The sequence below is a fragment of the Lutra lutra genome, chromosome 18 (genome assembly GCF_902655055.1).
Source record: "Lutra lutra chromosome 18, mLutLut1.2, whole genome shotgun sequence".
NCBI lineage: Eukaryota > Metazoa > Chordata > Mammalia > Carnivora > Mustelidae > Lutra > Lutra lutra.
The window spans coordinates 14,801,163-14,815,615 of record NC_062295.1 but is presented as its reverse complement, the minus strand read 5'-3'; the positions used below and the strand labels follow the sequence as shown (position 1 = coordinate 14,815,615).

Genomic DNA, 14,453 nt, shown 5'->3' with positions numbered 1-14,453 from the left:
GGGGTGCCTGGGTGGCTCAGTCAGTTAAGCGTCTGCCTTCAGCTCAGGTTATGATCCTGGGGTCCTTGGACTGAGGCCCATATCAGGCTCCCTGCCTCTGCCCCTGCCCTCAGCCCATCCTCACTCTCTTTTGTGCTCTCAGGCTCTCTCTCAAATAAATAAATAAAATCTTAAAAAAAAAAAAAAAAAAAAAAAAAAGGAAAGAAAGAAAAGAAGAGGAAGAAGGACCAAGAATGCACATGCACAGAGAGACCCTGTGGGGGGACAGTGAGAAGACAGTGGTCTGCAAGCCTCACCAGAAACCAACCCTGCCAGCACCTTGATCTTGGACTTGTAGCCTCTAGGTTTTGCTGTTCAAGCCCTCCAGTCTGTTCAGTGGCAACCTGCTATGATCTGAAGGACCCCCTAACTCCCAAGGTGATGATAATATTAGGTCATGAGGGTAGAGCTCTTGTGAGTAGGATTAATACCCTTAATAAAAGGGGCCCAAGTGGGGTGCCTGGGTGGCTCAGTGGGTTAAGCCTCTGCCTTCAGCTCAGGTCATGATCTCAGGGCCCTGGGATCCAGCCCCGCCATCAGGCTCTCTGCTCAGCAGGGAGCCTGCTTCCCCCTCCCCCTCTGCCTGCCTCTCAGTCTACTTGTGATCTCTCTCTCTGTGTCAAATAAATAACTAAAATCTTTTTTAAAAGGGGGGGGGGGGCGTAAGAAAGCTCCCTTGTGCCATGCGAAGACACAGCAAAGACAGCCATCAATGGACAGGAAGTAAAGCCTTCACCAGGCACCAAAACTGCTAGTATCTTCATCTTGTACTTCCCAGATCCAGAACTGTGGGAAATCAAAACCTGGTATTGACAAGCCACACAGTTTGTAGTATTTTAACAGCCAGGAGGACTAAGACACGGCCTGAACAAATTAATACAGGTCCAAATTGATCAGGGTGACCTCATTCCCTTTATGAGTGGGGGATTTAGACAATGGGCACATGACCCATTTCTAGCTGCTGGAATGGGAGTTCTGAGGAAAGACTTCCTTGTTCTTTTTTTTTTTTTTTTTTTAAAGATTTTATTTATTTATTTGACAGAGAGAGATCACAAGTAGACGGAGAGGCAGGCAGAGAGAGAGGGAAGCAGGCTCCCTGCTGAGTTGAGAGCCCGATGCGGGACTCGATCCCAGGACCCTGAGATCATGACCTGAGCCGAAGGCAGCGGCTTAACCCACTGAGCCACCCAGGCGCCCATGACTTCCTTGTTCTTAAACAAGAACCCAAGGAACTGTAGATTCCTTATCTTTCTGCCTCCAGATGTTGCCGTGTCTGGATGTGATGCCTGGCACGGCTGCAGGCACTTTGCTACGGGAGGATGAAAGAGGAGAGATGGGACAGAACCTGCTGGCCCACAGCCTGCACTTGTTGTGTGAGAAAAGACACTGAATTATTTTGGGGGCCGATTAGGTGTTTTTTTTTTTTCCTTGTAGTCAGAAGCATCCCAGCTGAAGATAAAATTGTCAGTGTCACAAATGGCTTCCCTAATCCACTCACGGGGTATTAATACTTGAAAAGTCATTCCTGGCACACCTGGGTGGCTCAGTTGGTTAAGCAACCGCCTTTGGCTCAAGTCATGATCCTGGGGGTCCCAGGATTGAGTCCCACATCAGACCCCCCGCTCAGTGGCAAGTTTGCTTCTCCCTCTGATCCTCCCCACTCTCATGTTCTTGCTCTCTCTCAACTAAATAAATAAAATCTTAAAAAAAAAAAAAAAAGAAAAGACATTCCTGAAGACCAATAGCAAAGTGGTTTCTGGAAAAGACTGAGAAGGAGGTGTGCTGTAGGATTATCACACTGACACTGCCCAACACGTACAAATAATCACTCGCTCGATACCTACTTACAGAGCAACTTTAAGGTACTAACCACTATCCTAGGCACTGAGGACAGGGCGGCGAGAAAATGAAACAGAAAACCATGCCCTTTCGTGGCTTATTCTCTCTCTTACATACGTGCATGCGCCTGCACACGCACACGCAAACGAGGGCTCTTGTCCTACCACTCCTGAAAAAAGTTGGTAAGTGCCGACATATGGACAAAAAATTCTGGCCATTACGACAAATGCTTAAACAGCTCTTTCAAAGGAGATGAAGGCACTAAAACCGTACCCAGGGGACGCCTGGGTGGCTCAGTGGGTTAAGCCGCTGCCTTCGGCTCAGGTCATGATCTCAGAGTCCTGGGATCGAGCCCCGCATTGGGCTCTCTGCTCAGCAGGGAGCCTGCTTCCTCCTCTCTCTCTCTGCCTGCCTCTCTGCCTGCTTGTGATCTCTCTGTCAAATAAATAAATAAAATCTTTAAAAAAAAAAAAAAAAAAACAAAAAACCCGTACCCAAACATGTAACTTTAAAACAAAACCAAACCAAAAAAAAACCTCTACCATCAGACAGGAGTATAGGAAATAGCTCTAAGTGATCAGGGAGCCAAATGATAGGACCCTAGACACATCTGTTAGAGGTTATAGCTTTTTTTTTTTTTTTTTTCTGAGAAGCGACAGGATCGATTATCTTTGGCAAGAACAAGAAGAACATCCGTTCAAACGGACTGAGATTGGAACGAGCCTGTTGGCTGGGATGAACCAGAAGAATGTGCAGGTCAGCATATTAGCCCATATACACGAATCAGAACTGGGAGGTGCAGGAATCTGAGACGGCCCCCACGTTTCAGTTCTTTATATATTTTTTATAAAAAATATAAAAATTGGGTCACCTAGGTGGCTTAGTCGGGTAAGCGTCCAACTCTTGGTTTTGGCTCAGGTCATGACCTCAGGGTCCTGGGATGGAGGCCCGCGTCGGGATCCGTGCTCACTATGGAGTCAGCTTGAGGTTCTCTCTCTCTCTCTCCATCCAACCCTCCCTCCCCTCTCTCTCTAAGAAACAAACCTTTAAGAATATATAAAATAGAAATAAGTGAATAAATAAAAACTAGAGAAATAAGAAATGCTCACTATGGGAAAAAAAAAAACACTCAAACACTATCGCCAGGCGGTTAAGTAAAATGCGAATGTCTTCCCTCCCAACATCTGCTTCCTAGTGATCACCAGTGTCAACATCTGGGTGTTTATCTTTCCAGACCTTTGTTTACACCCCGTGAATATATCGCTTTTCTTTCTTTCTTTTTTTTTTTTTTTAAGATTTTTTATTTATTTACTTGACAGAGATCACAAGTAGGCAGAGAGGCAGGCACAGGGAGAGGAGGAAGCAGGCTCCCTGCTGAGCAGAGAGCCCGACTCGGGGCTCGATCCCAGGACCCCGGGATCATGACCAGAGCCAAAGGCAGAGGCTTTAACCCACTGAGCCACCCAGGCGCCCCTATATCGCTTTTCTTATAAAAGCCCAAGCTTGGGTTTTTCTGTCTTACAAAAATGAACAGTCATATACATATTGGGCCACAACTTGCCTTTTTTTTTTTTTTTTTTTAAGATTTTATTTATTTAGTTGACAGAGAAAGATCACAAGCAGGCAGAGAGGCAGGCAGAGAGAGAGGAGGAAGCAGGCTCCCCACTGAGCAGAGAGCCCGATGTGGGGCTCGATCCCAGGACCCTGAGATCATGACCTGAGCTGAAGGTAGAGGCTTAACCCACTGAGCCACCCAGGTGCCCCTATATCGCTTTTCTTATAAAAGCCCAAGCTTGGGTTTTTCTGTCTTACAAAAATGAACAGTCATATACATACTGGGCTACAACTTGCCTTTTTAATTCAAGAATCTAGCATGGGCTTTGTTCTTTCCGTGTAACTACACAAATGCATCTGCCTCATTCTTCTTCTTTTTTTTTTTTTAAAGATTTTATTTATTTATTTGACAGAGAGAGAGAGAGAGAGAAACAGCGAAGGAGGGAACACAAGCAGGGGGAGAGGGAGAGGGAGAAGCAGGCTTCCCGCTGAGCAGGGAGCCCCATGCAGGGCTCGATCCCAGGATGCTGGGATCATGATCTGAGCCGAAGGCAGACACTTAACGACTGAGCCACCTGGGCGCTCCGTCCTCATTCTTTCTAACGGCTGAGGAATTCCTACGTGCGATAACGCTAGTGTTCAGATTGCTCCTGACAGACTTTAAATTTTTTTTTTTTATTCTGAACCAGTTACAGACTCATAAAAGATGGTAAAAATCATACCAGGAGGTCCTAGGGACCCATCACCCAGCTCTCCCCAGTGGTGACATCTTATTTAACTAGAGGGCATTATCAAAGCCAGGAAAGTGACATGGGTATAATACAATTAACTAGATATTTAACCAGGCTTCCCATTCACTCTATTGCGAGGGAAGGGTAGGTCTTTGTGACAGTGCACTAACATACACCGATTTCTATAACCACCACCATATTTAACTACTGGATTTTTTTTTTTTTTAAGATTTTATTTATTTATTTGACAGACAGATCACAAGTAGGCAGAGAGGCAGGCAGAGAGAAAGGAAGGGAAGCAGGCTCCCCGCTGAGCAGAGAGCCCGATTCGGGGCTCGATCCCAGGACTCTGGGATCATGACCTGAGCCGAAGGCAGCGGGCCCCAACCCACTGAGCCACCCAGGCGCCCCTAACTACTGGATTTTTAAGGTTATCCCCAGATGAGGGTTATTTATGTACTTCAAAAGCATAGGAAAAGTTGGGGCACCTGGGTGGCTCAGTGGGTTAAACCACTGAGGCCATCAGGCCTCCTGCTCAGCGGGGAGCCTGCTTCCTCCTCTCTCTCTGCCTGCCTCTCTGCCTACTTGTGACCTCTGTCAAATAAATGAATAAAATCTTTAAAAAAAAAAAAAAGTATAGGAAAAGCTAAAGAAGTTGGGCTGACCCCATACTTCCACTTTCCAAACTAAGAAGGACTCGTATGCAGCTCAGAGCGCTCCCAGATTTGTCTTCCTGCTTTTACTACATACCCTTCCAATCAGTGTTTTCAAGTACTGCTCCACTAAAAAAAAAAAAAAAAAAAAAAAAAAAAAAGAATTAAATGATATGTGTATCTTATTTTCCTTCCTCTTTTTCTAAATGGAGCAAACATGTAAAGGGTGGGCAAAATCATATGCCCCTTCCCTCCCATCCAGACTGGATATGCTCAAGTCTCAAAGAAAATATTTCAGTGTTAATAAAAATAAATCCTATACTCTAAGCATTAGAAGGAGAAATGTTGGGGCGCCTGGGTGGCTCAGTTGGTTAAGCAACTGCCTTCGGCTCAGGTCATAATCCCAGGATCCTGGAATCGAGCCCCACACTGGGCTCCCTGCTCAGTGGGGAGCCTGCGTCTCCCTCTCCCTCTGCTGCTCTGCCTGCTTGTGTCTCTCGCTCTATCAAATAAATAAATAAAATCTTTAAAAAAAAAAAGGAGAAATGTTTTAAGTTTTTCGTATTATTTCTCTTTCGCTGGGAACTTTTTAAATGGATTTTTTTTTTTTTTTTAATCCTCATCTATAAAACAAAAGTACAGAGAGAGCCAGAGTGGACAGAGAAATAATACGGAAACATATTAAAGTGTTAACATGGCAGGATTTTAGGTGGTTGTTTTTCTCCTTTTGACTTTTCTATCTTTTCTAAATATGAATACAAATTCTTTATTTATTTGGGTGGGGGTCAGAGGGGGATACGGAGGGAGGGAGCAAGAGAGTGAGCGCGTGAGTGGGGCAAGGGGCAGAGAGGCAGAGAGAGAATCCCAAGCAGATTCCCCACTGAGCATGGCACCCAGTGTGGGGCTTGATCCCAGGACCCGGAGATCATGACCTGAGACAAAGTCAAGAGTCAACCGACTGAGCCACTCAGGTGCCCCGAATATATATTTTTATTAATAAATGTTTTCTGATTAGGAAATTCTCTCCTATCCATTCTGTCTCATTTTTTTCCCCCCAGAGCTACCAACCCTTCTCCTTCTGATCTGTCTGGTGGGCTTCTGCGAGTTTGATCTTAAAGCATCGCTTTTGTTTCAAATCATTCTCCTGATCAAAAATCTCCAAGAGCTGCCCGATCTCCACCACGTTATGTTCAATGACCTCTGGAAGCTGGTCCACACCCAGCCAGCCTTATTTGTCACTCTCTTCAGTAAGGCTTTGGTCTCCTCATTATGCCTCTCACCTGCCTCAGTCCCTTCCCTCCGTCCCCCTACCCCACCTCACCCCTGCTTGCTTCCTCAATGTCAAGTTGGCCCAGACCCCCATCTACTTCAGTGAGTCCCTGTGAAGACCAAACATAAGGATGGCAGCCACCCCCTGACGGTCACTCCACGACAGCCCTTCTAGAAGGTTCTATTAGCCCCATTTTGTAGTGGTAAAAGACGTCAAGTAGCCCAAGGCAACACAGCCGTAGTCTGAACCCCTGAACCCTGGTCTGCCCGACTGCCGGCTCCCACCACTCCAGGTGCATCCGCTTCTTTGCTCAGCCGACATTTACAACCTGCACCTCCTGCTTAGGAAAGGACCTCAAGGGATTCCCTGTCAGACGGCACTTGCCACTCCCGTCCTGGACCAGGCCTTTTTCCTTCTACACCTCCCAAGCCACCCCCAACAAATGAAAAGCTGCTGAAAATGCTGAGAAGGATTTGTTTTCATTGCCCAAAGGCAGATCTTGTGAAATAGTTACTTTTTTATCTCTGCAGAATGTGCCTGGATTTGAGGGCATAAATCTGTTTTTTTACCTATCGTTATTTTATTTTTGTCGTATATGGGCGGAAAAAAATCCTATCTTCAAACAACAACAAAAAAGCCTTTCTGAATAATCGCTCCTTGATTTTTTTTTTTATTTTTGGAATTTGGGATTTCAATTTCAATCTGAAATTTCATATGACAGATCTTGGTAGCTGAAGGCTTTTCTCCTTTCCCCCATCTTGCCTGCCTGTCCTATACCTTACCACCAGCCACTGCCAAACAGACCATCCCCTGCTTTGGAGGCGTGGCCTAACTCCCCAGGTGACACATTCCAGCCACTCCAAGAGAGTTTTTAGGCATCAGACACCGGCATCTTCAACACCACCTTCCACCTGGACATTGATTCGTCTGCATTTTGAAAATGATTAACATTTTTTAAATGAGATGCTGCAAGGTCCTTATTTAAGTGCCCCAAGAATCAGAGTTTATTATTATTCAGGTGACCTAATTTTTTTAATCACTTCTTCTGGCGTGGTAATGATTTCCTAGAGCTTTACTCCCTGGGAAAGCTCTATTCCCAGCTTCTGCCATCCTTTGAGACTCCTGGTGCTTAAAATAAAAGGAAGAATGCCTTATGATAGGTACCTTTTGTTTTAATTTGATTTGGCCTTTTGTTAAAATAAGGGGAAAAGAACTTAAGTGTTCCCATTTTCAAACATGTCAACCCTGCTCTTACGTTTCATTCAGCTGAACAGATAGGGGGCTCTCCACACTCCAGTTCGTGCTCCCTCTCCCCAGAGCCTGGGCCACCTGGGCCACCGTGTGGTTGCTAAGACTCCTTCCAACACCGCAGCCTTTCAAACAACTTTCCATTCACACCGACTTGATTTAAAATCAACTTAATGGTTGGGCGGGGGGGGGGAGGTCATCTGAAATCCAAAATGCCCCTAATTTTTCCCTTCATACTTTAGGATTTGGGGAAACGAAAATGTAGGGAATCCATTACATTTGGCCGAAAAGTTAGAAAGCAACAGTAGGCCAAGAAAAGTAAGTTAAGATGAGGCAAAATCTCACCTTCCAGTGATATTCTGACACCCCTCCTCCCCAGTTCTCACACACAGATACAAACACCGTGTTTGCGATCCCACCAACGCAACAAACACCCCCATGCTACGTGTGGGGCACTCAACCAAACAACGCAAACGGGTCCTCCTATGCAATCCGTCCGAAAAACCAAAAAAGAGAATTAATGCTCCCGTTTCACAGATGAAGAAAACAGGCTCAGAGTGGTTAGGGACCTGCCTGTGCTTCTGTCCCGACAGCTGTAAGCAATGGATCTGGGATTCGAACCCAGGCCCTCCGACTCCAGGGCCCAAACCTGAACACTAGGCCATGCCACCGCTGAGGACACACACAGCAAGGCGTGTAACCTCCCTTTGTGACTCACCATTTATTGCGAGCACCCTTATGTCCGTATGAACAGATCTTCCTCGTGGTCCTCCATCACTGGAAGTGGGCCCCGTGACAGGCCACTGAATCTATATGGATTCCGACCTGATCCCCGTGTGATGCTGGTTTCTGATGCTGGACCAGCCCGAACCCACTTATCTGTCTATGTGTGTGCGTGCGCGCATCCTTCTGCACCTGTCCAAGCACGTCTATGTGATAGTCTTAAAAGCGGAGGTGCTGAGTCAAAGTCATGTCCTTTTTCCTCTTTCTTTAGGGTGTGATTAAGTTTGCAGCTTCTGGGAAAAGGCAGGTGTACCTGAATTTCACTCTGCACTGTGCCACCTTGTTTTGGAGCAAGACCCCTTTCCCTCCTCCCCGAAGGATAAATTCTGAAGCATCTGTTGAAGAAGTTTCATCTCTCACGGTGGGTATTATGCTAGGTGGAACTGGTGTTCTACATCTCAGTATCGGGTAAGGAAAAGGTATTTCCGCTTTGATTCTGATTGTACTTTAATTCCTAACAATGCTTCAATTAGACCAAAAAAAAGAGAGAGAGAGAGAGAGAGCGCACACCTGGGCAGTTCAGTCAGTTAAGTGTCTGCCTTCAGCTCAGGTCATGCTTTCAGGGTCCTGGGACTGAGCCCTGTGTTGGGGCTCCCTGCTCAGCAGGAAGCCTGCTTCTCCCTCTCCCTGCTCGTGTTCTCTTTCTCTCAAATAAATAAAAAATCTTAAAAAAGAACAGGAAAAAAATCTTATCAACGCAATCACACATCTGAGTGTCACTTTCCTTCTGCACAACAGGGAAACTATGACCTGCTCTACCGACGTCTCAGATTATCACCAACACGAGAGGAGGGCAGGAAGGTGAGTAAAAAGGCGATGAAACCCACCGGCCCTGGAGCCACAACGCAGTGTGCGCCCTGTCACCCCCACCTTCGAGCTCTGTGACCCGTCAGAGGGTGACCCGTCTCTGGCCTCGCAGAGCCCCCCTCCCAGAGCTGTTACCCAGACAGTCATGGAAAGGCGCCGTGCACAGCGCCAGCCACGGCGGTGAGACTATGGTACAGCTGGCTGGCCTCGGTGTGGCTGTCGCTGTGACGGAAAGACCCCATTAACATGACCAGACACACTGGCAGACAGGTCACTGTGACACAATATGGAAGAGAGGGGAGCCCTGGCATCTCTCCTCTGCGTGAACTTCACGCTGACCACACGTGGCCGTTACCTCGGGGGCGTGGTAGGAGATGCACTGGAAGATCCAGTCCATGGCGGGCGAGTACAGGGGCAGGTAGGACGGCAGCTCCACGCCCTGAAGCACCAGCTGGTTCTGGACCGTATCCCCATGAATCTGCAGGAGACCAAAGAAACACTCAGAAAAAGAAAGGAATAATAATAAACGAAAAGCACGTAACTCCCAGATGATGCGTACTTGTAAGCTATCGGATGGCCCCGAGAGAAACTGCCTGGTTTCTTAAGTTTTCGTTTTGTTTTTTTAAACTAGGGAAAAAACCACAGAGAATGTTCCCCATGTCACTGAGCTGAGCTGTTTTGGGAATGTGCGCTGTACAGAGAAATAATCTGATAAAAACGGAGCCAGCAGATGCGAGGAAAAGGGGCTGATCCGCTGGAGACGTTTCCTGTTAACACATGCATATTAATTCTCTCTGCTTGTTCAGTACAATCAACACATTTTAATTGTCTGTAACAGACTCCAGTGTCATTTTCAAGGGCTTATGCATTTAAAGAGCTTGAAGGCGATCTCAACTCGGAAATCCAACTGGGTTCTGTGAACTCGTGATCACGAAACCGTTCTATCCATTAGCCGTTCTGCCAGGGTTCTCTCACCTGTTTGAACGTGAGGAGGAAGTCAAAAAAGTTCTTATTCAGGCTTTCTTTGAGATGGGGAGCCACTTCCATTCCCACCTGGAGCCAAACAAAAGAAACTACTTTGACTATGGGAAAACGGTAGGATGCCATGGTTACAAATGAAAAACACACGTAGGCATAGAGAAGTCCAGAAAGTTTTTATTCTTTTTCCTTGTCTGTTTCCTTATTCAAGAAGCGTGGATGCTTTTATAAGAAAAACCACAAAAGGGGCGCCTGGGTGGCTCAGTGGGTTAAGCCGCTGCCTTCGGCTCAGGTCATGATCCCAGGTCCTGGGTTCAAGCCCCGCATTGGGCTTTCTGCTCAGCAGGGAGCCTGCTTCCTCCTCTCTCTCTCTGCCTGCCTCTCTGCCTACTTGTGATTTCTCTCTGTCGAATAAATAAATAAAATCTTTAAAAATAAAAAAATAAAAAAAAACCACAAAAGCTATTTTTAATGAAAAAAAAAAAAAAGGCAACATTTGCAGTAATCATCTTTGCAATTTCCCAAAGGTAGTGCATGTATTTCTGAACAGATGACCAAGAGAACAAATCAATACGCACAAAGGAGGAACGTACTCTCAAGACTGTGTATACAGTATTCTCTTGTCCTCAAAAAAAAAAAAAAAAAAAAAAAGATAAACAGACACGTGGCTGCACTTTTATTAGATGAAGCAAAAAAGACTGGTACAGAAGAGAGTCAGCAGGGACTTCACCAGTGCATTGTCAAAATATACAGAAGAGGACTTCGCTGGGCAGTCATGGAAGCAGACAAGTTTTTAATGTATTTTAAGCAATTTTATATAAGATGAGCATGAAGCATAAGAATGCTATAACCCGCTGGCTCAGGCATTCACTGTTTAAAAAACAGACCGTAGGGGCGCCTGGGTGGCTCAGAGGGTTAAGCCTCGGCCTTTGGCTCAGGTTATGATCTCAGGGTCCTGGGATCCAAGCCTGCGCATCGAGCTCTCTGCTCAGCGGGGAGTCTGCTTCCCGCCCCCTCTCTGCCTGCCTCTCTGCCCAGTTGTGATCTCTGTCAAATAAATAAAATCTTTTAAAAAATAAATAAACAACAGACTGTAACATTCCAGCTGAAAAATTGTGCTAATCATAGAGCAGGCAGCCAGACCCCTGGGGGTGGATGGAAAAATGAAGGTATGAGCTATGGAGGGGAATTCACGGGTTTCATGTGTTCAAAACAAACCAAAAGTATCATGTTCCTTAAACTGAGCCCCTCAGATACACCTCAATTTCAAATTGCTGCTTTAGCACAAAAGCAACTTTCTAGGAGAAGGGGCTTCTCTGGGACCTGGTTTCTTCAAACAGGGACAGATTCCTGCCACTCAGCTCCCCCTACTCGAGGTCATGAAGATTAACAATAATGACGGGTTTTTTTTTTTTTTTCTTTTTACAGACTGTGAAGAATTCCTTTGAGAAGAATTATGCGAGATCCATTGGGGAGCTCAATTCCAAGGACAGTTCCATGGCTATTGAGGATACTTTCAAGGACAAGCAGTAGATTAAAAAAAAAAAAAAATACAACAAATGTCAGAACACAGCTCTACTGTGTTCTCTTGTCTTTCCTTCCACTTAATCATATCGTACAAAAGGCAATAATTATCTGTTAGGCGACAGCCAAAGCAGGCCCAGTGGACAAGCAGCGGTGATATGCTGAAGAGGCTGTGACTTAGCAATGGAGTTAATCATACTTTCCTTGAATAAACAGCTTCGAGCTCCCCCCACACCCTGCCCACTCACCGCTTTTCTGTGTTTTGTTTACTTCTCTCCATCAAGACAAATGAGCAGCTTAGAAATCTGCTTGGGTCTAAAAGATTTCTACCCAGAGTAGCAAGGGTAGTGGCTCATGATTTCCATCTGCTGTTTCCGCCTGCCTGGCAGGCATTTCCTATTTCTGGTATCAGCGAGTTGGATTTGTCTTTGGGGAAGCAAACCTCCCTCTCAGAACGTGAGATCTCGGGCGCCTGGGTGGCTCAGTGGGTTAAGCCGCTGCCTTCGGCTCGGGTCATGATCTCAGGGTCCTGGGATCGAGTCCCGCATCGGGCTCTTTGCTCAGCAGGGAGCCTGCTTCCCTCTCTCCCTCTCCACCTGCCTCTTTGTCTACTTGTGATCTCTCTCTGTCAAATAAATGAATAAAATCTTTAAAAAAAAAAAAAAAAAAAGAACGTGAGATCTGGGTAGGTGCTGGCTGTCCCCCCAACCCTGAGGTCCAAGGCTGAGCACGTGACCCAGGCCAGCTCAGGAGGCCTATCACATCCCCTGGCCACAGTCTGCGGATGGACAGGGGACTCAAGACGGTCTGGCTAGAGCTCTGAGACTCTGACTGGCCTATCTAAGGTTCTCTTTCCACTGGGGTTCAGTTAGGAGGATGGGGGCCCGGAGCTGCTGAATAAAGTGAAGTCAACCCGGAGGAAAGCAGAGCTGAGTGATGAGGGAGAGGACAATGCTTGACAACAGTCTGAAGACCCAGGATCTAGCCATGCCTGTGCTACCCTTGGACTCTTCAGACACACGAGCCAATAAACCCTCCTTTTTGCTTAAAATAGTATGAGCTGGGTTTTTGCCGCTTGCAGCTGAAAGGATTCATAGACTGCCTCTTCTTCTGTGTCACAAGACTTGGGAGCTGTCCAACCTGGGGAACCGATGTAAAGCCTAGGCTGTCAAAAATGATTTTCAGAGATGGTGCATTTTATCAACAGCCCTCCTGGCATGGGGTCATTGTCACTGAAGTTTAAAGTTGCCATGTGCCATTTTATATGCCAGAAACATCTTTTCCCTAACCTGTGCCACTTACTTCCAACTTTACAACTGAACATGGTTTGCAGGGAATGCTTATTTCCACATTTTTTATTTCTCTTTGGTAACCAGAATCATTCTCATCAATAAACACTGTGACTCTAAGTCTTTACGGCTCTAGTATCCAACTGGGAAGTTTGAATAATGTGCTGTGTCTGATGAGGGGAAAGGCAGTGGAACACAAATACGCAAAATGACAATATCCTTGCGTCTCCCCCCTCCCCCTGCAGGACCCAACGGTGTTCTGCACACAGTAGGACCACGGCAAACACGGACTCGGAAAGAGTATTCAAGCTTCAATATATTTCAAACCTGAAGCTCTAGGAAACATACCTGGTATTCCTGTATGAAAACCCCACCCCAAGTTTCAAGAAGATGGCAGGGCATACACACCCTGGCCTCTGTCACCATCGGGGAGCAAGCTGCCCTCGAGTGAAAAGATTTTTCTTTCCTTCCGGGCATCAGGAACCAAAGGAGCTATAAAAAGTGTCCTTCACAAGGATGTCTGCTATTCACTCTGAGTGCAGTGACTGGTTTCTTTGTGACACTTGAGACCACAGGGCTGGTGTCACTTGCTAGATGTCACGTAAAAGTCAATCAAAGGCTACCGGTTCTCGCCTTCTCATTTACAAATATGATCACCGGCAAGGGCTGGGGCGGGGGGACCTGCAGCTTTGTCCTCAAGGAAGTCTGCTGTTCATCCAGACCCCACAAAACAGGGGCATTAAGCCCTCCTTCGACGTGAAGAATCCTGACGAGACTAGCAAGGAGGACTCCAGAGCCAGCGGATGGCGGCAGAGCCCCCATGGGAGTTGCAGAAGAATTAACCAGAAACTCTCCATGGGTTGCATTTTTCACAAATGAAGAAGTCTGGTGGAGAAGCTTCACAGTGCTTTGAGACGGAAAAAGGCGAAGTGATTTACAACTGGAACCCCCTCCCCGTGAGCGCAGGTGCAGAGAGAAGCAGGGAGCCCTCTGTGGCTGGGCTGCATGGACCCCAATGCCTGTCACCAAAGCGGCCCCTGGCCCTGCCCCACAGCCCCCCACCAACTCGCACCCTGCGCCAACTAGAGAAACTAACAAAACGAGCCGATCCAAGACAAAGGGAAAGCCGCTTTCGAGTCAATGAAAAGCAGCCTATCAGCCAACAGGCCTTGGGAGCCTTCCTCCCAGCAAGGAGTGCAGAAACAATTAATTCTGAAAACCAGTTCATTTGTAAGGAGATGACCTTAGACGCCCCCTATTTAGAGTGCCGGTAAGTGGGTCTACTTTAAAATTAATTTTTAAAAGAAATCCTACAGCTCTCCTTTCCGTGGAAGAGCTGTGTTCTAAAATTAGCAGCTAATGAAGTCCTTCTTGGAGTGACTGGTGAGCTGCTGGGGAAGGGGACGCGGCTTACCCGGCACAGATAGGCCCTAGCGTACACGGATACCAGCGGGTCTCCGATCCCGCGAATCATGCACGTCAGCCGGGGCAGACACTCCGAAATCCCCCTGTGAGGAACAAAAAGAGGGCAGCGTTACACCCCATGGGAGAACTCTCTGTTCTTTCATTTTTAACATAAAGACACCCTTCCTCAACGCCAGTTGGCGGCGGGGCGGGGGGGCAAAGAGAACCACGTTTCAGAGACAAACCAAGGCCAACGTTTGCGTTCTTCTAAGGCAAATGTAACGACGATCTTTCTCTCCAGACACCATTCATTCATTCATTGAGTGCCTTCTGT

General features: G+C 46.7%; 1 protein-coding gene across 1 annotated transcript in view; it reads right to left on the bottom strand.

The window, feature by feature from the left end:
• VPS35L (VPS35 endosomal protein sorting factor like) overlaps window positions 1-14,453 on the bottom strand; it is a 118,061-nt gene that overhangs the window by 60,445 nt on the left and 43,163 nt on the right. The window contains exons 12-14 of the mRNA XM_047713195.1: window positions 14,130-14,223; window positions 9,900-9,977; window positions 9,280-9,402 (exon numbers count right to left, since the gene is read on the bottom strand). Of these exons, the coding sequence (XP_047569151.1) occupies window positions 9,280-9,402; window positions 9,900-9,977; window positions 14,130-14,223 (295 nt within the window). The remainder of the gene's footprint in view (window positions 1-9,279; window positions 9,403-9,899; window positions 9,978-14,129; window positions 14,224-14,453) is intronic.